Raw genomic sequence first — 24680 nt, 5'->3', positions numbered from 1 at the left:
CCATGTAAGCAAGAGAGTTACTCCTTATTAAAGGTTATTGTAACTGGAGATGAAACTTGTCAATAATATTGACAATTCTTTAAAAAAAAAGCAATGTTTCCTTTGGCTGCTGAAATCCTCCTACAGGAGCTAAGTCTTTAATGTATAATTCAGAAATCTATTAAAAAAATCAAAACTGTGTGGTGGTACAATGGAATTCCATTTTTCCCCAGTAGCAAAAAAAAAAAAATCCACATTTAAGAATAAACCATTACAGCAACTATCCATACCATCACCTTTTAAAGAGGTAGAAGAGAGCAGAAACATTCTTTCCATTTCAGCATCATCTTGAGATTGCATGGAAGCGGGGATTATCACCATACTCCCTTTAACTAGAAACACAACACTTCACTTATGCAGACTAAGATCAAAAGATTGGTTTGCACATGAACAAAATATTAACCCAGCTTAGTTTTTTATGAAACAGGTTTTCTAAATGTATACCCAGTGTTTCCTTGTTTATTACAATAAGTTACAAAAACCAACACAACAGTAAGCCAGTGACTCCATCCAATCCCTCACCCACAGGACTTGCTTATTCCAGCCATAAAGTCCTAAGATTTAGTGCTGCGTGTGAGCATCACCTCTTAAGGGGGGCAGGAGAAATGCTTGAGTCCCATCCCTCTCACAAGCCTTATAACAATCAGAAATCCTAAGCAATCTACTACAACTGCTTCTGAGGAGCAAGTTAAGTTTTGTTAATTTGTATGGCATAAGCCATCTTCTCCTCTACCTGTACAACTCTCGTCCACGTCCAGGTTACTTAACCTGAACAATCCCTCCAAAAATGCTTTGTGCAACTCTGGACTGTACTTAAAAATGAAAAGCAAAACTCCTGTAGCCCACTTTTCATTTGTGACAATTGAGTAAGTCATAAACAGGAACTGCAACTGTTTAGATATTCCTTGGTCTAGGGAAATTTCTCAGTGTATTTCCAGTAAACTAGGAGAAAACCCGATTAGTTATTTTCAGAAAAACCACGTACACAAGAAGTTGTATCACTGTAGTTATGCCACCAAGTTCTCTGGCACTGCAGAAGGAAGTCTGATGGAGAACAATGTGGGCTGCAGGAAGACTCTGTAAGGCATGAGCATGCAGGTGCCAAGCTCACACAATGATGAAAAAGTCTTAGCTTTCTAAAAATAAGAGCCTACTAGATAAGAAGCACAGCTAGCCAGACTACAACATGCCCTGTTTGGTTTTCAACGTTACAAACTGAAGCAACATTCCACTGGGGGCAAATTAATTAGCAATATCTGGATTATATTATCCAATATCTGGACATCCAACATGAAGGACATGGGCCTGTGGGAGCGAGTCCAGAGGAAGGCCACAAAGATGATCAGAGGGCTGGAGCACCTCTCCTGTGAAGGCAGCCTGAGACAGTTAGGGTTGTTCAGCCTGGAGAAGAGAAGGCTCTGGGGAGGCCTTATAGCAGCCTTCCAGTACTTAAAGGGGGCCTACAGGAAAGATGGGGAGGGACTCGTTAAAAGGGACTGTAGCAATAGGATAAGGGGTAATGGTTTTAAACTAAAAGAGGGTAGATTTAGATTAGATATTAGGAAGAAATTCTTTACTGGGAGGGTGGTGAGACACTGGAACAGGTTCCCTAGAGAAGTTGTGGAAGCTCCATCCCCGGAGGTGTTCAAGGCCAGGATGGATGGGGCTTTGAGCAACCTGGTCTAGCGGAAGGTGACCTGCCCATGGCAGGGGGGTTGGAACTAGAAGGTCTTTAAAGCCCTTTCCAACCCAAACCATTCTATGATTCTATTGTATTTGTAGGGAAACAGCACGAGGTAGAAGTATTCTGTTTATTTTCCCCAAGACACTCAACATTTCCAATGAGCATGACCAGTCAGCACTCTCAGCTTTGCTGGTCATAAAGAAATAAAAATAAAAAATTCGGTCTTAAAAGCAATTAAGCTTTCTACAGCTTTAAAGTATACATTGAACCAGGACAATAAGATAGTGAATCTTTATGCAATGGCCAAAACTAGACAGTGCAAAATATGTTGCTAGACAAGATATAATAACTAGACTGTCTCTTCACTATAAGCATAGTCTTGAGGTAGTATTTTATGGTTTATGTGTGGAAAAAAAAACTATAAAATTTTTCATTTCACACAGCAAGAGGGCTACCACAACTCCACCAATATTCACATTCTGAAATGCCAAAGGCATTATCCAACATGGTCCTTCAGGCCTCAGTTTCCATGCTGGCTTACTGCATCCTCTCACCCTCCAAACCACTCCAGCAACAGCATCCTCAATAGAGCACAGACCAGTTCTTCCACTTGGAAGCAAAACACCCATCCCTAATTGTCTCTCTACTTTCCTCCAGACCACTAAATTGCTTCCCCACTAGAAGATATTTCATTTTCTTTTTAATCGAGTCATATGTATTCTGATTTTTTCTAAATTGCAGTGCATGACACTGTAACAAGATATTACAAAATTTAACATGCAAAATGTAAAAGCCGCTACAGCCAGAAAAATCTCATGCCTTGCACACACACTTATAAAGTTCATATAATATAAAATACGTAATAGAAACAACTTAATGAACAATTAGCTCTTTTTGTTTAAGGTAATGTTAAATATTTACTATGAGTTCATTTAAACATATGCAATTCCAAGGCTGATAGTCTCAAAATAGCTTTACCTGAAAGAAGTAGGCATGAAGATGAAAGTGAACTGAAATGTATTTCAATCAGCCCTGAACAGGAGAGAAAAGCTCCCTTCATCCTATTTTAGTGAAGTTCAACAGGGCACAGAAACCAATACTGAAATTTTCATGCTTTTCAAGATATTTCACATCAAATACACTGCTTTTATTTTCTGACCTCTCAAACTATGAAATACCACGAAATCCTTCGACAGTTTCCTTTCCTCCCTCAAGTCCCTAGAAAGATTTTTTTTTTTCCTCCTATCCTTGACTGAGAGCTTTGTGATAGTGTCACCAGTGCTTTGACAGCATTATAATCCAAACACTACTGTGCTGTATGCCTGGATATGCTACCAAGTTAAGCAATAGATAACCAGCTTTTTATTTTTCAAAATTAATTAACTTAAAAAACCAAAATGAATCCATTTGAAAAGCCAGCTGTGGAGCAATTTCCTAATAAAATTAAAAATGATAGGGAAATCTGTACCAGAAAATAACAAACATGCAAAAGAAAAAAGAAAACAAAAAGAAAAAGCAAAGTGATACATTTGCATGCTGGAAAATTGTCATTTACCAGATTTATTTTAAGCACTGAGCATCCACAGGAACAAGAACTATAAAGCAAGTCGCTCTCCCCTGGAAGCCTGACAAGACTTTATACAACTATAAAATCTTGATTTTATTTCATTTTGTGAGCAGACCTAACAACCCTACAATAAGAATTAATAAGAATTCACTCTGCCTCCGAGACCATCATTGAAACATGCCTGATGCATTAGGTAAAGTTTTTTGGTGTGTTGGTTTTTTTCATTGTTTTAGGGCGGTTTTGGTGTGCTGATGTTTTTTTGTTTTGTTTTGTTTGTTTTTTTTTTTTACTGCAGAGGGTTTGTACAGTGAGAGATCTGGGGTTTAAATGATCAGGCAAGCAAAGCCTTCGCAGGGGGGTGGGTCCCAGGCTGTCCCCAGCGAAGGGAGGGTGCAGGTCAGGGAGCTCCAGATGACGCCGGAGCTGACTCACAGGCAGCTCTTTACCATGCCACGTGCCTGGGCAAGGTGTCTGTGCCTCAGCTGATCACCAGCGAGTCCATCTGGAAGCTGAAAATCCCTCCAGGATTTTGTAACTTCTGCTCCCTTCAGAAAAGGCACCCTGGAGGCCTACTGGGTGGCAAAGGAGCTCCAAGGAGCTCCTCACGTTCCTCTTGCGCTCCTGTGCTCAGCTCCTAGCGCAGCTCCATTCAGCTAGAACTCGCCTGAGCAAGGCGCTTTGTGTATGCCAGCTGCTACGGGACTCTCAGGTTTGGAGATAACCAGGTTCTTAAGTACTTTTTTGCTAAATTGGGGATGATCTGTGCAGTGGCTTAAGTCACAGCAACTTTTCATTGATGCTGTGACTTACCTCAACAACCTCCTTAAGCACAAGGCTAGCAAGATGGAAAACTATCACAGCGATATAATTCAATACTGAGAGAACAGGATCATTTCTTTCTACAAAATGTTTTAAGAGCATCTTCAGAAAGAAATAGCCTTCAGTTATGGGTTTCCTGTGAAACAACAGACTTTCTGTTCCCTCAAGCATCTTCCTCCCCACCGATTCTGGTAATGAATTCAATCCTAGTAGCTCAGTTTTTGAAACCTGTAACACAGATTTCTAGATGGGATCTCACTACTGCCTGCCTACAGTGGCATTAATACTCCCCAAGCTTTAACAGAAATGTTTTCTCAGCTACATCTAAAACCAGAGTTAGTTTTTCCATGGCTGCATCGTATTTGTGCCTCACAGCACTCCCTGTTCCTCCCTAACATTTCCAACTGCTGAGCTCCCAGATGATAGCAGAAAGCTTTGTCACGAGTCCCTAAAAATATAACATTGCTCAGTGGCAATATACACTCCCATCATACTTCTTCCTCTGTCATATCCCAACCCTCTTAGATACTGAGAATGCCTCCCAAATTGGCATTACAAAAAGTTTTTGTGTGCTCAACCCGTACTGTTGGACCTTGCCTAGATTAAACCAGCTACAAAAACATTTCTACTTGTTATTTCCTATCGGGGGGTGGGTGAGTAGAAAATAAATAAAAAAAAGAACGCCACTTGCTATAAAAACAACACTTGTGGTAATTTCTCTTTCGAATTATTCATGGTTTCATTACATTTTATAAGCGGGCATATCCCAGATGTGCCAAAATGCCTGTCTTTTACTGAAAAATGAAGAGGGAGACTTCCTTTAGTTTTGAAATCTGCTTAGTGTTGCTGGAGCGGTTCAGCTAAACCTACTAAATGACCATAAAAGATGAGCCCTGTAGCCGAGCCACTACACTGCACGAAGCCACCGCGCTCAGCCTGTCCTTGAGCAGCCTCCCCAAGAACACGCCAGCGCATCTCACTGGGAAACGGAGCAGAAATCAGCAAAAGACAAGTTTTAAAGTCTGGGTACTCATCAGGGAAGGCACAGCTTGCCAGCCAACACTGCTTTAAAAATAGTTTATTTTCAGATAGAAGAGCTAGAGATGACTCAAAGTTTAAGTAGCTGAAACCCCAATAGGTCATACAATGCAAATCAAACCCTGTACACCATCAGCTGGGAGATGGCTCATGAGCCAGGAGTTTTCTATTAAAAGCAGCAAAACTGAAAACATACGATCGCGGTCACTAGTACATGTGAAAAAGCAAACAGAGATTAAAGCACGTTTGGCTAATGCTTCACCTTGGAGATCCTAGGGCTACCTCCAGTGCGTGCTCACTGCAAAGGAAGAAGATTTAGGTACCTTGTTCTAAGATAAAATTCTATGGAACCTCAGGTGTGTGTACCCACCCCTTTTACAGGTGACAAAAATATGAACTTCAACCAGGGTACATCGGTCTACAGTGATGTAGATCATCAAGTCTTTCTCTTACACAACCAGAAGGCGCCGTACTTCCTGATGCAATAGCAGCGGAGACCTCGCCAGGATCCCATCGCCAGGCAGAGGTGCCCACCATGACAACTACAGCTGCCTTCAACTTCAATCACATACAGCTCATTCACCTGCAGTGTGAATGCAGAGGAACGGTCAAACGTATGTGCTTTCAAACCTGTAATTCAGTGAGGAGCTGTTTAGCTTCCATGCAATTAAGCCCCATTATTAGTTTTATGCGTAAAAACTGACTTAAACAGTTCCTTTTATTTAAACACAAGTAACGTTTAGGAATGAATACTGCCTTTTCCCAACATGATCAGCTCAAATCCAGTCATGAGCCCTCCGAAAATAAGTATTTTAGAAAATGCATTAGATCCCATAGTAATAATTCTGTTCTTTGATTCTGTAACATTCTGGGAGAGGGAAGGAAGGATGCAGGAAGACTGTTTCTGCATAGACATAAGATCTGAATAAAGCACTGTAATTAAAGATGCAATTCCATTAATTTATTCAGTTCTTCCCAGATCCCTCCCCCCGGCTTTCCAGTGCAGATAAGGAAGAAAACCCATCTGCCCCGACAGAAAGCTCCAGTCGCTCGGCTCCCTGCAATTCCGTAACCCTCGGTACCCTTCTCCCGTCACTCGCACCCCGCCGGCCGCGGCTGAGCCGCCGTGGGTGAACGAGCGAGGGCCGCCTTTCCCCCTTCCACCATTAGGGCCCGGGGCCAACGGCGGGGGAGGGCGCATCCCGGCGGACAAACGCCCCCCACCCCCGCCGCCCTTCGGGGGGATGCTCCGCCAGCTCTCCGGCGGATGCTTTATCCTTCCAAGTTGCTCCCTCCCGGCTCAGCAACACCACCACCATCCCCACCACCCATCACCCCTTCCTCGGGGTGTGTGTGGGGGGGGGCAGCAGACATTTTGAAGCAGCGGATCCCCAAAAGCCCGCCGGGCGGCGGCGAGCCGCAGCGGTGCGGGTATGGGACCGAGGCCTCCGCGGCGGCGCCGCTCACCTGCCAGCTCGTCGGGCTCCAGCCCGCTCTCCGCATCGATACCGCACAGCACGAAGTAGTGGGCGAAGCGGCAGGGAGCCGCGCCGGGCCCGGGGCCGCCGCTCCCGCTCATCCCGCCGGCGGCGGCGGCTCCCTGCGGCAGCGCGGCTTTGCGCGGCGGCGGCAGTGGCGGGGGCGCGCCCGCGGGACGGTCACGGCGCGCCGCCCTCCATCATCCCCAGCGGTGGCGGGGGCGCGCAGGCCGCGGCGGGCGGGCAGCGAGCGGCTCCGGCGGGCACCGAACGGCGGCTCCGATCGGCGGGCGGGCGGGCGGGCAGCGAGCCGCCCCGCTGTCAGCTGAGCGGGGCGGGGAAGGCGGCGCCGCACTACCGGCCCGCCCCCGCGGGGCATTTAAACCCTGGGCGGCCGCGGCGGCGCCTCCCTCCCCCCTCCGCCCCCGCCCCGCCGCGCTCCCGGGCCGCGGCGGGACTTCTCCGGCCCTTATCGGTTTTTTGGGTGTGAAGGGTGGGGGACAACCCCGGACGGCCTTACGCCTCTGCCGTGCCACAGGGTTTCGCCACAATAGGTGATTAAAGCTTCCTGCCCCCATCGTCACCGCCCAGGCGTGAGTAGGGGAGGTTGGCTTTTCTTTCAATAAAATTAAAAATAATTAAAAAAAAAAAAAAAAGGGATGTTGCCACTCGGCGGGAGCGCCTGAAGTGCCGCAGCCCGACTGGGGCGAGCACCGGCCGGCGCCCGGGCTGCGCTGAGCGCTTCCTGCGGGAACCCCGCTGCGGGAAAATCACAGAATCGTTTAGGTTGGAAAAGACCTTGAAGATCACCGAGCCCAACCGTAAACCTAACACTGCCGAGTCCACCACTGAACCAGGCAGGCCCTTAAGCGCCAAAATGGCTTTTTCTTCGCCAGACCCGCATGTCAAAACAACCAACACCCCCCCTGCACCCCCCCCCACAACCCCCGTGAGGCTCTGTTGACAGAGGGGAGGGGAGCTGACGGATGGCTTTTGTGCAGTCTCCATCCCCGCACCGTGATGGGTGTTATTCATATCACATTAAACTTCCAGGATGGAGAACTATTTCTTTGCTACGTGTGCTCTGGTTTAAAGCAAAATCTAAAATGTTGCTTCATTCTCAGCTTATTTAAGATTTGATAACCGTTCTGCCACATCCAGGAAGAAAGCCGTATTGTTTTATACCCATTATTATTACCTGACACCAAAGTACTGGCAGATCCATTTGGGAGTAGTACCTGCTTTTAAAGGGGCAAACATCTTTTGAAGTTTTGAGATTTTTCTTCTCCAAACCAATTAGATCCCTGCTTATACTGGATAATTCCACCATCTGTATATTTTAAGAAGGTTGTCTGCCGAATTCAATATGCACTTTCATCCTTCTACATTTATCTGTTTACTAGCCTTTGTCCATGAAGCAGGTAATAATTAGAGTCTCATCCTTTGCTTACTGTGGACTCTTATGACCTCTTTCAGTTATCTCTCAGCAGTATGAGCTGCATTTTTTCCTTTCTATGATTTACATTTCTCTTTATTCAACAAGCACCTTTGATAAGGAAGTGCCTGCAAGGAACTTGGTATTTCATCCAGTGTGGGTCATTTTATGGAGGTGTGTGGAATAACCGTTCCTTTCTACCTGCAGGCAACCTAGATCAGCATCTCTCTCATCTTCCCTTTGAATCAACAAGTTTTATGCCTTTTTGCTTCTCAGCTTCCTGTAGTGCTCTGCTGAAAACAGACAAGAGCTAAACCAATTTCCCCACTTCCCCATATCCCAGAAAAAAAAAGATGAGTCTTCTATCACGATCACTGATTCTGGTGGTTGCAGCACTCACGATAACAAGCTGAACCTTGCTAGATCCACATAGGAATTTGCCAGGAGACCAGTTATTTTCTCGACTTTGCACTGAGAGCTGGGTTATTTTATTTAGTTTGGTTTGTTTATTAACTTGTATGCATTTGCTTGTTCAGCTCTAGGTCAGATGATAAGAGTTAAGCCAGCCTCTGAGTCTCATTCAAAACTAATTGCTTTTACTGTGGAGAAGTACTGTCTTGTTCTCTTGTAGGCTTCTCCTTTGGAGGCCTGATGGCTTGGGTATCTCCAGGCAGTCCAAGTCCAAGTCACCAGCTTCTCTAAGGGATATATTGGTTAGGACTGCTTCTAAGATTAACCCCAAATTTAACACAACAGTCCTGACCTTTTTTCCTTGGGCAGTAGGCGGTTCTAGATTGCTTTGGTTTAGCCGTCTTCTATACAGGACAGTATTTTTTGCTTGAATAAAACACTTCAATGTCAATAAAATCAGTAATACATATAGCATTAAACAAAGGGATAAAGCACAACACAGGAGTTTGCAGGTATAAAATCTGATTAAACTCACTCCTCTTCCTGCAACAGCTGTGAGGTTGAGCTCCCAGTCCTGTACATGCAGCTCTCACAAACACTCTTGTTGGAGTTCCATCGGGGCAGTGAATTCTTCTTCTAAGACGACTTATCTTCTGGGCACAAATGTAATCCCAACGAAGCCACTCGGCTCCTTTGCAGTGCCAGCAGACCTGGCTGTGCCAAGTGTCTCCGGGCTCTGGTAAGTCGTGTTATGCCCCTAGGTCTGGATTTTTCTCATCCAAACTTCTCCATCTAAGTTGCTCCAGTCTTTCCCTCCAAGCTGATCTAGCTTTAGCCACTGCCTGCTGCCTTTGGGTAGCTCTTCTTCACTCTCATGGTGGGTTTTTTTTTTTTTTTTTTTTTTTCCCCCTCCCCTCTAGCCTGGCTCTCATCCCAAGGAACGAGTAACATTTAGGAGATTTTAAACAGCGAAAGTAGGCATGAAAGTCATCTCACTGGACAACAACATCAATTATAACCAGAAATGTCAGAGCTTAGCTGCAGGATTTTAGTTACATCAGACACTTTTCTTCCTGCCCACTGGCAATACTTTCCTCTACTCCAGGGAGGTAGACTGGATACCCATTTACAGCTAATTTTTCATTTGTCTTCTTTCACTCTTCAGCTACATTTATGTCAGCACAAAATGGAGAGGAACACAACCAAGTCTGTTGTAAGCCGCTTCCTTCTTCTACCTGGGTATAAACAACTGCTCCCAGGAAAAGGTGGCAGAGGCCTTTGCCTGGAGCAAGCCTGCACAGCACAGCAGAGTCGGCTGAGTTGTGTTGGCTTGCAGCACTCCAGAGCATTTTATACCCACCCTGTTCTGTTGTGCCATGAAGTCTTCCCACCTCAGGCATGCAAGCAAAGTGCAATGGAGCCTCTCTGTATCACATACCGTCACCTGATGCACGCTATCTTATGATGTACAGCACAGGAAAGCACCAAGCTGTTCCCCAATATCCATAATTCCTTTTTCTCCACACTGAGATTTTTTCACGCTCCTTTTTTTCCAGTATCTAGGTATTTTGGTTGTCTTTTCACTGTTCAAATCCACCCTGCACTGGTCACCAGTGCCTCTCTAGAGGGGCTGCCTTGCTTTAGAGACAGGCCAAAAACTTCTGCTCTCCTTGCAACATCAGTTGCTTAAATTTCACAGCAGTCACAGGCAGGTCCACAAAGTCACTGCGAGGCTTCTTGCAAGAGCAAGAGGATAATGAAGATGAGGCCCCAAAGCATCATGAACTGCTGCACATACTCACTAATCAGCCAAATGCCATGGAAAAGCATTTGTACGGCCTGGGAAGAGGCAGCGACTGATAGGATTGTGCTGTGAGGCACATCTGGGATGATCAGAGGTAACTGGGTGGGATTACAATTATTTTTTCCTTTCACCAACAAAGGGCGTTAAAGCTCCACAAGGGGCATGGATGGGCTGGATGTCCCCTGTTCAAAGCATCTTAACAATAATCATGGGGAGATAAGTCTTGTCCCTGGCACAGCAGGGCACAAAGCAGTGTCAGAGCACTAAGAGCTTCTTAACGTGTTCCTCCAAGGAACAGGGATAAGGTAGGCTTGAGAATTTCTGACTGGGATGAGAAAAAAAAAAAAAAAAAAAAAAAAAAAAAACACCAAAACACCCAAACCACCACACAAAAAACCCCACCCAAACGCATAAAAAACGCCCACCAAGCTTACTGGTATAGACCAGATCTGCCTGGGACCTTTTGCTTTGATCTGCTGTCCTGTGGCAGCAGCTTTGTCCCATCACCAGCTGGACTGCCAGTGGTGTAACACAGCAAGGGAAGGCTTTTGGTCTGGCGGATTTGTTGTTCTTCCTTAGGTACTTGTGGCTTCAGTTGCAGTGAATATTTCTTTCAATATCCAGTTGGTTCATCTTTCCCTCTCCTTAACCTCTCAGCAAGTCTTTTTTTCTCAGAACCTGTTAGTTTAAACTTTGTCAAATGCCAACAAGCATGTCAGCCCCCCCTGCCCTTAAGATCTGCCATAAAAGATGAGACTACAGGCCCATCAAGCTCTTTGTCCTACTTCTGTGAGGAGCCAATGCCCCATGCTTCAAAGAAGTGGAAAAAGCCTGCTATTTAAAGGTTATATCCCTTCTCCTTGCTGTGATGCTGTTGCTTCACTTTTTATTTTCTTCAGCCTTCTTCAATGAATTAGAAATCACACTGCTGGTGATGGATTACTCAACTCCTTCACACAGCTCTACAGTTCCCTGTAGAAGATCTTTCACCAGCTGACAAGCCACATTGGTTTTCCATTGAAAGCCTCTCCTGTTTTGCTCCACTATCTATGGGGTCACGAGACCCTGTAGGGTGGAAGAGAGGGAAAACTACTAAGATGCAATATGAATGCTTGCAGTGCCCAGAACAGTTTTCTGCTTTTGGCTTACTTTCAGTCGAGTGGTTCACAGTGCTGTGAGCTACTTCATGAGAAGCTAAGTGTGAATAGTCAGCTGAAAGGAATGGAATAAGGATGAAGTGTAAGACTGAAATTGAAGTCATTCTGGCACAAATCAGAGAAGAGCATGTAGCACAAGTGGGAAGAAAGACAACAAAAGTAGATTTTATAGCAAGATTCATAAAGAAAGCAATTTTTATTCTCTGAGTTTATGCAAGAAGACTACTTTAAGTGTTGGAAAGGTATTGGCTGCCTTAGGGTCTTAAACCAAATAAACCAGATCACTAGCCATACGACATAAAGCAAAGAACATTTCCTCCAGCGCAATTCATCGTCGCTTAGAAAGCAGATACTGCAGGCACATATTCTAGTATTAAATCAAATTATAATACCATTAAAGCAAGTAGCTCATCTTCTGTACTGGCCTCATATCTATAAAGATTAAGCTTGAATAAAAGCACACGGCTTTCCTCTGTCACATTGTGTAATTATTATTCATACAGCAGAATTATAGATAACAAAGTAAAAGATGACTTCTTTCCTGCGTCTCTGCCGTAGGATCTCTGAAACTTCTGTGATTTAAAATTTAAAGGTTTAAAATCTCTAATTCTCTATTGTAGCTCATTGCCTTTTATTCATTTTATGTACATCCATCATACGCATGCCCTTGCATTGCAAACATATAGACACATTCCACTCCTATCTGCTTTCAGAGAGGATCCTTGGGGGAGAGGTTTCACAAGGCAACAGAAATGATTTAATGGCTAATTGTACCTTCTTCCTCCTCCCAGGCCCTATGTTTCTAATGCTTCCTTCACAAAAAAAAAATAATCTGTGGCCTTGTCTGCCTCCTTGGTGAGCACATCCAGTTCACCATTACAAAACTTATCCTACAACACAGGTGTCCTGGTTGGTGGTTCAGTGGCCAGTCCAGCCCAAACCACAGCAATGGGCAAGGATCGAAATATGTTGGCTGTCCTCATTCCCTTGGTCATCGTGCTGCAACCCAAGCCTTAAAGCCCGCAGCTCAGCCTTCTGCTGAGGAGGCACTTCCTCTTCAGGGCTAGTCTCATCTCCTGTGCTTCAAACCTCCCCTCCCAGCCTGAATCAGCCTTCTCAGGGGTTCAGATCTTGGGGAAACAGCAATGACATCCCAGACAGATAGGGACATGGACTCTGAACACCGCCTCAGAAACAACTCCCAGGCAAGTCCAGCAGGTGCGATGCCTCCTTTCCAGAGGCTTGTGTCCTTTGCCACCCTGTCCTTTCCTCTCCACGTGTTCAGTGGCACAGAATGGGAAAAATCTGTGATGACTCCTACCGTTTCACTCCTCTTCTGTCTTTGATTTTATACTGAGCTTGCAAGATGCACCTCCTCCTGCTGAACAGCAGATTAGGTGGGCTTTCCTTCCTTCCCTGTGAAGTCAAAAGTAGGATCGTATGCAACCATTATTGTTTGTATGAACCAGTGCCAAAACACAGAGGTCAAAGACCATGTTTTGCTCAGAGTGAGGTACGACTTCTGCTCTTTGCTTGTAGAAGACGCACAAACTGTTCCAGCCGCTCCAGAGATAAAACCTAATCAGCAAAGTACGCTGCTTGGATAAATCACTAGCATGTCACACACTAATGGAGATGTTGTGCTGGGAGCATCAAGCTAAAGCACCCACACAGAGATTTCCATCCATCTCTGACAGCATCACTTACTCGCTGCATGGCCTTGGCCAAATCACTCATAGCCTGCCTTACAGAAGAGACTCCTGGAAATCAGGTCAGTGCACTCCCTGTGCTTCAACTGCCCCCAGGAAAAGAAAGCAAATGATGCTTCTCCTCTGCCCAAACATCTGCCAGGCACAAAGCTCTATTGTTCCCAAAGCCAGCCCCAATGGCATCGCACTGGGAAGCAGATGCACCTCTATGCAGGCAGCAGCCCTGACGCCGAGTCCTTCCAGCCCACGCGTCCCAACGCCATCATCTGCTGACAGATGCCTTTCACACCAGGCCTGAGATGAGGCGGGTATTCAGTGTGGACAGCAAACCTCCGTTCTTCATTTTGAAGTAATTTTTGCTCTCTGCTAAGGGTGTTTCTTTCTTTGCCTCTAAACTCTGATTCCTCTGTTTTCAGTGCTCCAGGGCCCTGGTACCTTACAATCTGTCTGCTTGGGAAAGACCCGAGGAGGTAAGAGAGTCTTGCAACATAATATACCTGCCCATGTAAAGCATGAGGAGAGGGCTATGACCTTTTTTTTAAAAAAAAAAAAAAAACCAAACAACAAAACAAACAAACAAAAAGCCAACAAAAAAAACCACTAAAGCTGCATAGGTACATACTGTAACAAGGAGAAATGCAGGAGGAGATCCCACCTAGCTGCTTGGACCACATGCCCACAGCAATATTGTCTGCAGTGGCAAGGGCTCAGGCACAGCTCTGCCAGTGGTCCGTGCTCACAGTTCGCTGATCTCTGGCACTGGGAGAGCTTCCAGAGAAGATGCATTCAAGCTGTGACATCTACCTGAGTAATGGCGTTGTGTTCAAAGCTTAGTCACAAAAACTGTTTTCCTTTGTCTCAGTTTCCAAGAGTCAGGCAGTCCCATGTCTGCAGATACCAGTGGAGTGTGAACCAACCCTACGTTTTCATATGCTCTGAACAGAATCTGTCCATGAACAGCAGGTAAGCTCTTTGTCAAAATGCCTTTGGCCTCTGTACAAATGTAATTAGAGTCTGATTTCAACTTCCCTGATTTCAATTTCCTAACTTCCCTTTGAAGCCTTATTCAGTAAGAAGTGCCAGACACCCCGCATCTGCATTACAATGCATCCCAGCACACTTGAAAGCCCAAGGGCAGTGCTAAAGAAATCCAAATCCACCAAATCCATAGCCAATATACAACACAAGATCAAGGACAGATGAAAAGTATTTCCTGCAATGAATATGCATTGTGAATTGTTTTGTCGTTTAGCAAGGACTGCTGCTTTTCTGCGTGCTCTGTTGTAATACATGTTCACATCATTGCAGCAATGTTACATTATGAATCTAAGAGCAGTTCTTGCTAATCAAAGTGCTAAAGTGTCTAGTAGTTTTTAGCAGAAGTCTAAACATTTATGTCCACAGGTTCAGCTATATCTCTCTGCCATTTATTCTTGATGCCTGATAACAACACGTTACCGTACCTGCTGCTTAGGAGACTTACTAGGGACAACAGCTAGATTGTACGTTTTCTGCATTGGCTTACTGCACTCCTGCTTCAGCTTAGAAATACTGGAAATTAGCTCTGAGCTCACATCAAACAGAAAGACAGAGATCAAAGCGATTTGCTTCTCCTTGAGGATTGTGTTTCTTGGTGACTTCCTTGCAAACCAATAGCCACAACTTATTGAAGCCTGGATCCACGCTGAGCAATTCCAGCGGTTCCCATCAAGCACATCTTTTGGAGGTGGGAGCATTTGAAACCGTCTGGTGTGTCAAAGGGCTAGCTCAGCGCCTCCATCCAGGCCAAAACACTTGGACTACTACTGAGCAATCCCAGTAAACAGTATTTCCCAGGGTAAATCAGAGCCACGGGCTTCCCAGGGATCAGCACTACCAGGCAGGGGTGAAGGCAAGAGAGCAGCAGCAGTCTTTGGTGCCAGCCACTGTCCACGTGTCTTGGTGCTGTGACTCTGATGTCAGCCCATGGGTGGGGGCTGGGATGAGGCCCAGTGAGGGGAATCAGCCAAGGAACACTGCCCCAAGATGGCTGTGGAGAGGGGGATGGCTTGGTTGGGCCCATGGATGAGTCAGGCAGGACTGTGGGGAGCTGGAAACAAGCCCTGCTGCAGTGTCACTAGGCCAGGGGCTGGTAGCCCCAGGGGCTGAAATGGGTCAGGGTGGAAAGAGCCCCAGAGAGGTGAGGGGCAGGGCTAGTGAGGCCCTTAGGTTCCTGACACCCAACATATACAGCCAAGATGTGCTGATTTCAGTTGTGGAAGTGCTCATTTTCTTGTTTGGAAAATGACAGAGTGTGTCTGCTCCATTATCCTTGGGCCATTTATTCAGACTTAGGATTAGCTTGCCTGCAGATGCTCCTGCCCTGGCTCCCCCCGAGCCAGTTCACAGTGCCACAGCCATAGAGCTGTGCTGCAGGGTTACAGTGACACTGCTGCTTCCACTTGAGCTGGATGCAGCTGCTTGCATGAAACCTAATGCCTTGGCTGATAAAACCCAAGATGCAAGATCACACAGTACAGGGTTGGGGGTCTTTCAGGCTGCCTTCACTATTAAGAGCCCTGGGGCTGCAACAAGGAGGCATCCAAGCATCTCTGCGTGCAACCTGCCCAGCCCTGCAGGAAGCAAGCCTGCTCCCACCAAGCCATTTGGCCGTTGCTGCACCATGTCCTCTGCTGTGGTGAAGGAAGTTGCATGGTGCTGCCAATGCACCAAACCTGGAGAAGCTTGAAACACACAAAGGCATTATATATGGGCTGATGTCAGTTTAAGTTGTTCTGTAAGCAAACCCCATGGATCTGATCATGTGTGTATTTGAAACCTGGTGACACAAAAGTGACGGAGTTGCCTGTATCCTAAAGAAGAGGTGTGCCAAACACCCCTTTGGTATGGTGTAAGTATGGATGAGAAAGCCAGTGGAACTAACACTTCGAAGGATACCACTGACAACTGATAAGAGTTCCAAAGACTAAGTCCTTTTCCAGTCCCTTGTGACCTTCCCATGCCTCCGTGTGCATAAATAGTAGCTATTCTGTCCTTGATCACATTGAACTTAAGCTCCAGCCTGTTCATCATGTGAGGGAGCTGGATGGTGTTGCAGGGAAGCTGTGTTTCCAATCCTCTGGGCATCCTTGTAGTGGAACCACTTGCTTACCACGTCCTCTGGATACTAGTGCAAAATAGTGAAGCGCAGAGGTTCTGACATAGCATGACCCTGACTCACAACTAAGTTGCTTGGGGACCCTGAAACCCTCCCAAGATGCAACAGCAAACATCAGCCAAAAGAAGAGGCATATTGTAAAGGTCCTTGGCAAACAGGTTCCTCTAGGGGGTCTAGAGAGTAAGATAAGACAGACAGGTGGTGCTGTCCGAGATCTCCATTGTTTCCTCTGTCTGCAAGTCCCCGGAAGGGTCCAGATGTTTGACAGACAGCCATGTGGAAGGTGAAAGGAAGAGTTCAGCTGGTACCAGGCTCTGAGCACCAGTGGGAAACTAAGAAATTTGAATTACAAAATCAACCGGCTGCTGTAAACTGATAGAACTCCTTGAAAACTTGATTTGCTTACCTTATCCCTGGCACCAATAGCATGATCTTTAAAATCAGATGACCAAACATACTATGGCTTCAGGCTTTATTTCTGGAGCAAGCTGGAGCAATTGCTCTGCCTGGAGAAAAGAGAAGGAATTAATTATAGGTTTAAACACAGTAGTGAATCCAGCCTACCTGGCAAAAAAGACAGCTAAGCTTGCAAAGCACCACTCACATTAGGGCCGCAACCTGTGGTCATATTCTAATCCTCCAGACTAAATGTTGGCTTAGCTCTGTTTGACATTGTTTCTGCCCATCTGGGAAAAGCTAAGGTCTAATAAATATACTGAAGTCATGAGACTTGTGTATCGCCCTTGGTACGTGACACGTGGAGGGGATGTGGGACAAAGCCATGCAGGGAAGGCAGACAGACAGGATTTTCCTGTCATAGGAAGTCAAGAGGGATGAGGACATGGAGAACGTCTTGATCTTATTTAGAAAAACTTAGGTAGCTACAGGTTGTTTGGAGACCAGACTGGAGAGGTTCCATAGTGCCTAAGCAACCCCTTTCCCTGGCTGCCCATTTTCACTCATTTTACATTGCTGTCCTCTCTCAGGGATTTGCAGGGAAGCACAGAAGAAAAAAAAAAAAAACAAAAAACAAACCACAAAATCAAAACAACAGAACTCCAAACCAGCCATAGCTTAGTTTTATTTACAGGCTTCTTCCCCCTACAGCTGTATCCCACCTTGGGCTGGCTCCAGAGCTGGCCCAGGCCTCAGGGATACCCAAAAGTCTTCCTGTAGACTGCTGTGTTCCCAGACAGGACACTGATATCCAGAAAGCTGTTATAGATGACCACAGGAGCATCACAACGGTACAAAAAGTACAACAGGGATTGTTCAGTTTGTAGAAGACCAAAGGGAGCTACCAACAAAGCCCGCTGCACACTGCCCACCACCACCACCTCTTTCAGCATATTAATACAGGCAGTTGTATCACCTTGAAGGGGCTGTGCCAACGTGGTGGCTGCTTCCTCTTAGTTGCTGCTTGTGCTGCAATCTTGCTGTGCAACTAAAACCACCAGAGCATCTGTTTTTACAGGACACATCTCTGGACACGTTCACTAGCTACAGATATGTTCATCAGGCTGGGCTACTTTCTGTTTATTTTTCCTTCACAGTAAGGTTTCACTCGTGCTACCCTATTGTCACAAAATATTGCTGGGACCTGAAACTTGGAAGCCCAAGTGTCGTTACTGGAAGAGATATATGGGTGTCAGAGTCCCACTAGTTCAAGGACACTTCAGCTGCTCCAAGATAAGGCTTGAAAATATGTACCCTCTAGTTCTAACATCAAAACAAGTATCCAAACAATACACCAAAGAGAAACACAAACCATCTGACTCCATGTATCTTTCCAGTCTTCATCCATGCTACAAAAATGCTCCCACATCTGACTGTGTATGAACACAAAGAGCCAGCTAAGGCCAAGCACACCACCAAGCATACCTTAATCACACACATAAACAAAAGACAAAAATCAAAAACGAACTTAGAGATAACAGTTTTCAGCTTCTTGGTCTTACCATCAAGGCTCTTGTAAGACTCCTCATGTCAGGAAGACTGAACCTGCAGTCTACAAGAGTCAGATTAATATAGGTTCTCCTCATTTCATCATCCCACCTCCACCCCCCAAAAAAGCTACACCTTGCAGATTCTCCTTCTTGCATCCACTGCCAGAAGGTACTTGATGACTTCATTGCTGCCAGCTGCTGCTCCTTCATCTTCCTGACCTAATGCAGCTGGTGAGGCAGCAGGGAAGGCAATCCTATGAAAAACACATCTAATGCTTTTGGGACATATTACAGGTAATGGGTGATTTGTTTTGCTAGGATACCTATTCTCCAACTGCAAAAGATGTACCCTAATTCTGAAATGAGTAGGTGTGGATTGTAGCTGAAGGCACAACAGAATAATTGGATTGCCTCTCCCTTACCTAGCCAGAGCTCTCATCTTCAGTTTTACCTTACTTACTAGCTAATGCGCCAGCTACATTTTGATAATGACTTGCTTCCACAGCCTCTGGGAAACCACAAATTGATCCTGATGTGCAAAACCCTGACTGTTGGTATTAAGTTGTTTGGATGCTTTTTACAAATCGACAGCGCTCTGAATCCATCCATCTTCCCTTCTGTGAATTTGCACCGAGGTCCTTTTACTGCAGCAAACTGTGGCAGCTGGTCTTGCAAAAAAAGAGATCTAGAAATTTGGGCTGTAAGAGCTATAAGAGGAGGAATGAACCCAGGTGATGACCTGGCTGCTGAAATGTAGGCCTGCCTTCCTTTTATTTTACCCTTTGTAGCAATGAAGGTTCATGATTCATTCAATCTTGATTCATGGGCTGGTTAATGTGAATGTAGCTCCTTTCTGCTTTCCCGTTCTCTCTGTCCTTGTGCAGTTCCATTTCTTTGTTGTTAATTGGCTCAAACAAGATTTCCCCTGAGACTTGGGCAGTTGTATCATCAGCCAGTAATCCGCTAATTCCCTTGGACACGCAGGAGTCCCTCGTGTGCTACTCTACAACTGCATTTTGCAAGTGTTGCACTCCTCCATGATACACCAAATTGATGTTATGTTGTGATCAAAGACGTCCTTGTCCTCAGAGCAAATCTCCAGTGCAGTTACGGTAGTTGGCTGCACAGCATACCATGCATTTGAGCAGCAGAAATTCTCAAGATGTCACTATCTAAAGCAAAAAGCCTTTGGAAATTAAACATATTTTCTCAGGGGGCAGGCTTTGATACTACTTGCTGAAGAAATAAGCACAAAACATGTCATAGAAATGTCTGGTTTGGAAGGGACCTTTAAGGTCATAGAGTCCAACCATCAACTTAACACTGCCAAGTTACCACTAAACTATGTCCCTCAGTGCCACATCTACACACCTTTCAAATACCTCCAGGGATGGCGATTCCACCACTTCCCTGGGCAGCCTGTCCTAGTGTTTGATAACCCTTTCAGAGAAGAAATTTTTCTTAATATCCATTCTAAACCTCCCCTGGTGCAACTTGAGGCTGTTTCCTCTTGTCCTATCACTTGTGACTTGTGAGAAGAGACCAACCCTCACCTCACCAGAACCTCCTTTCAGGTAGTTGTAGAGAGCAATAAGGTTTCCCCTCAGCCTCCTTTTCTCCAGACTCAACAGCCTCAGTACCCACAGCTGCTCCTCATAGGACTTTTTCTCCAGAACCCTCACCAGCCCTGTTGCCCTTCTCTGGACTCACTCCCGAATCTCAATGTCTTTCTTGTAATGAGGAGCCCAAAACTGAAGGTCTGAGTGATTTACCTGGATTTTCACAAGAAGGAGTGCAGCTATCATTGGTATCAGAGCCTTTTTATGCCATGATAGGAGTTTATACAATAACAACTAAAGATTTGTAGTTAAATAAGAAAGAGTTGATTTCTGCTTTTAACATCCCTGCCAATATTACCAGGAAGCAAGGACTTCATGCCTCCTTTTTCACGTAAGCAATCCCTAAGTTGGGAGCACCAAGGAAAGATTTCTTTTTCACTGCCTTAGCGTGATGTTGGTCTGTACTAGACAGCAATGACTTCACTGAGGCTCACATAGCTACTGAGTGATATCATACATCAGGAGTTCAGAAAAACTAGACCTCAGAAGTTACTTGTTAAAATACCCAATCAAAGAGGCTGAAGATCCAAGTGAAAAAGCTTTCCTGTCAGATTTCTCTGAGAACCTTCTCAGGAATAAAATAAAATGTGTGAGGTTGAGGCATATCATCACCTGCCAGTATGCTTAAAACTGTTACCACATCTTATGTGGCATCTTGAGCTGATGTTGATAATGATTTTCCTGTTATTTATGCCTAGCGTGGTGGTGAGTACCCAGAGGGCACAAAGAGCCGTGTCCTGAATTGTACATTTCATGCACAGTTTTGGGTATTATGAGTTTTTTCAATGTCCCCCTCCTTGGAGAGGACCAGCAAGAGCTGCTGAAAGACTCAAGACTTTTGAAACTTCATGGTTCCCCTAAGGGCTCCAAGAAATAATGTCCTTCCTAAGCCTCAACCACAAAGGTCCACATCTTTATATCAGTTTCTGGAATAATTTCTAAAAAGACTGAGGGTGTGTGCTATTTTACAGTTATATACAGACAAGAGTAAAAGGCACACAAGTATCCCTATAGCTTAACATGTCTGTGGACTTCAGGCTCCTTCATGTGGCAGGTGGACACCAACATCTGTCTGGGTCCTGGCCTCCTCCCAGTGCATTGCCTCCATCCTGGCCTCTCTGCAGCCCAGCATAGAGGGGCCATCTTTTCTTGGGAAACTGGGGATCAGCCGTGTTTAAAGAAAAGGTCCTGCTTTAGAAGGAGCTTTCACACCTTGGAGCACACATTTTAATTGTACTAAGACAGGAGATCACTAGATGTCCTCATAACCTAAGAGATTTGGGCAGATCCAGGCTTAGGCTGTGTAATCGCCAGATTTATTTTTAAAGACCTGGCACCCTAAGCGCTGCAGGACTCATGAACGTCACCTCAGGCAATGCACGAGAGCCTTTTCAAAACACAACGTGTGAAATTTGGGACACTTTGTCCCATTGGGAAGCTAGAGAAAACCGCGTTTGTCACCCTTGTTGTCAGAAGCTGCTTGTATTCCCTAAATCCTGGCAGATGGGACTGGAGATGGGGCAGAGACCCAGTGGGAGCTGTTGGAGAGCTGCAGGGGTCTCTCCAGCAACCCCTGGCTGGAGCCAACTAATCAGCGCAGCAAAACCAGCCCCTGGAGGAAGGACAGCCATGGGGTTGCAGCAGTGGACCAGCCAGCTGGGAACCCAGGAACCACCTGGAGCCCTGGGCTGGCCTGGCTGTGCCCTCAGGAGGGGCTTGGCCTTGACCCTGGGCCCACCTGGGAGGGAGGCCAACCCCTGTCTGGGGGTTCCCTCTGTGGACGAGAGCAGCCGAGGAAGGGAGGAGACACAGGGGGGTTTGGTTCCTTGTCCAGCCACCGGCAAGTTGCGGTCACTGCCAGGTGAAAATGCACTTTGTGGCCTCAGAGGAACAACCACTGTTTGTGGGCTGGCAGGTGCTTACCTACCGCAGAGCTGTGCCCTCCTGAGGGACAACAACAACAAAACAGTGCTTCAAGGGAAGACCCCTCCTGTCCACACCGGAGAGGGTTTGGGGAAGGAGAGAAGCGAAGGGATCTTTAGAGCAGCAGAAATGTTAACGGGATGGATGGGGCATGGGGAAGAGAAACAGGCAGAGGGGAAACAGAGGTGCAGCTGGCTTGGGGGACGTACCGGGTACTGAACACTGGCTGGGTGGTCTTTCGGTGGTCAGTACCTTCAATAGCTGTCGCAAAGGGATGGGGATACCCTGGTTAGACCATCCCACGTTTGACCTGACATGCAGTGAAGAAAAAACCAAAAATAATAATAATAAAAAAAATCTCATTTTCACTGCTGTCAAATTTGGATATGTGTTTTTACTCCTTTTCCCATGTAGATTTTTAGATTTTTATGACCATTTTAAAATACAGGGCCAGTTTACATCGACTTTTTTTTAAAAAAAAAGTATTTTAAACAAAGCAGGCCCAGAGCAGGCACACAGCACTGACCAGGGGTCTGGACTGGACTGAGAGAGGAGCAGAGGCCGACACCGGAGCGCTGCGGTGTGGAAAAAAAAAAAAAAAAAACAACAACAACAACAAAAAACCGAGCCCAGACTCCAGGGGCGAAGCTGCCGGTACCGGCTCCGGGACCAAGGCCGTTCGCTCGGCGGCGCTGCCGCTTTAAGGGCAGTCGGGGAGCCCGGCCCCCCCTCGGCCCGGCCCGGCCCGGCCCGGCCCCCGCGCAGCGGGGCGGAGCGGGGCGGAGGGAAGCGGCGGCCGGCAGCGGCAGTAGCAGGTAGGTGTGGGCCGGGCGCTCTCCGGCTCCGGTCCCGGCCCCGGTCCCGCCCCGGCGGGGGGCGGTGCAGCTGCGGTGGGGCGGGGGTGGAGCGGGCGGCCGCGGCTGGGCCAGGCCCGGAGCGGAGCGGCTCGGCCGGGCCTGCGCGGGGCGGGATGGTCAGGCCCTGGCGGTGGCGGCCTTCCCCTTGCCCCTGCCCCTGCCCCTGCCCCTGCCCCTGCCCCTGCCCCTGCCCTTGCTGGCGCGGGTCGGTGGTGATCGCGGGGCTGGGTGACAGCGGGCTGTTCGCCTCCCTCCCTCCCTCCCTCCCTGCCTGCCCGCCTGAGGCGGGCAGCCTTGGCCTTGGGTCGGTCTGGCTTCCTCTGATGGGAAGCGTGGGGTCTGTGCGGTTATGCTTGCAAAGGCACCTGCTGCTTTCAGAAAAAAAAAAGAAGCTTAAATTGCACAGGATTTTTTTTTTTTTTGGGGGGGTGGGGGTGGATTTTGCTTGTTTTTTTTCCCCTTTTCCAAGTTCTGCTCGCCCACTGAATTTTATTCCCACCAAGATGGGAAGGCCTGGCGTGTCAAACGCAAGGATAACCCATCCTGAAGCCCTCCTGTGCGAAATGCTTCAGCCCAGTTTGGCATTTTGGGCATGGAGCTCTTGGCAGATGTTTCTCCACTGACAATTAATTTAAAAAGAGTAACCATCATGACAGGCAAGGTAGAATATATGCTACTGAACCTCAGTCCTGCTAATTTGCAGCAATTCATGGGGAAAAACCAGCATACAGCATTGGATGACAGGATTTCTCGCTCTGATTGATTTCAGTTAACTTCATGCTTCCCTTAGGCAGATGGGGATTATATAGCTCTGCCTTCAGGAAGGAAGGCATTTGTTAATTGCATTCATTAGTTACATGGACTCTGCTGAATGGCATTCTCACATGTGGAAAAAAGGCACAATGTTCGGTCACAGGTATTTATTTATGATAAAAAATGCGAAGCCTTTAGCCAGTGATTGAAACAAAGACTTGACTGGACTGTCGGGCATTAAATAGCAAAGCGTTAGGGGAGTGAAGTTCCCAGCTTAATGTTCTAGTAAGCAATCAAACTGAACCCAGTGCCTAAAGCGGGGGCCAGCACACAACAACGATGCTACTAGGCACATATGAACTTTTTTTACTAAATATTTACTCTTTTTTTACTGGATATTTACTAAAGATAGACAAATAAAGAAAAACTGAAGTTGTGAAATACAAAGTGTTAAGACTTTGTTTTTATTACCACATTTTTTTTCTTGTCCTGTTGTCTAGTATTTTTAAGGATAACCTGCACAGCTCTAGATGGCCACAATTCTTCCGTTGTGAAAACTTGACAGGGGTGGGCTGAAGTTGATTTACTTCATGCATCATTGTGCTTTTTCACAAAAAAACACTATGGAAGAGAGAAAACAGTCGCAAAATAGAGCACGCAGTTTCTCATGTATCTGTTTGTACTTGCAGTCTTGCTGTTGGGCAAGCACAGGCTTTAAATGCTTCTCTGGTCATCAGCTTAGGGGGAGGTTCAAAAGCTGTGCCCTGAGGCCAGGAAGTCTGAGTTATTGAAAAGAAATTAGAGACCAAGATGAGCAAGAAAAAAAAGATACGGAAATAGTAAAGGGTGGATGAAGGGGGTGATCTGAGCAGGAAGGCAGGAAAACAGTTGCTGTTTCTTAAGGCCATTGCTTGGTAAGGACACCCGCAGGATCAGCGTAAGAAAGACCTAAGGTCTGCAAGAGATGGTGGATGAGGAGAGTATGGTGATGGTGATGAAGTGCTGAGAGGCTCTTCTTCATTCACTCTCAGCTGAGTGCTGTGGCTCTCCGCTCTCCATTCTCCTGATTCTTAAATGAGTCTGAACTCTGATGTATCAGTCTTCCATTCCCCTTTTCTTCACTACTCGTGACCTGAAAACTGGCCTTGAGTGGTGTCAGAAGGTCTTTGAGGGTGAGCTCATCTACTCTGAGTGTCTCACCTTTTAAAAACTTTTTTTTTTTTATGTGTTGGATTCAGTTTCTCTCTTTAGACAGTTTGGAGTGAGGGACATTGAGGTTCTGGA

General features: G+C 46.3%; 1 protein-coding gene across 4 annotated transcripts in view; it reads right to left on the bottom strand.

The window, feature by feature from the left end:
- DENND5B (DENN domain containing 5B) overlaps window positions 1–6726 on the bottom strand; it is a gene marked incomplete at its 5' end in the record, with an annotated part of 116814 nt that extends 110088 nt beyond the window's left edge. For all 4 annotated transcript variants that reach the window (XM_082481219.1, XM_082481220.1, XM_082481221.1 and 1 more), the window contains one exon: window positions 6615–6726. In XM_082481219.1, coding sequence (XP_082337345.1) covers window positions 6615–6726 — 112 coding nt within the window. The remainder of the gene's footprint in view (window positions 1–6614) is intronic.
- Between the last annotated feature and the right edge of the window lie 17954 nt (window positions 6727–24680).

The sequence above is a fragment of the Vanellus vanellus genome (genome assembly GCF_965231255.1).
Source record: "Vanellus vanellus genome assembly, chromosome: 1".
NCBI classification, from domain to species: Eukaryota; Metazoa; Chordata; class Aves; order Charadriiformes; family Charadriidae; genus Vanellus; species Vanellus vanellus.
The sequence above is the reverse complement of the archived record's forward strand: the minus strand, read 5'-3'. Positions and strand labels throughout refer to the sequence as shown.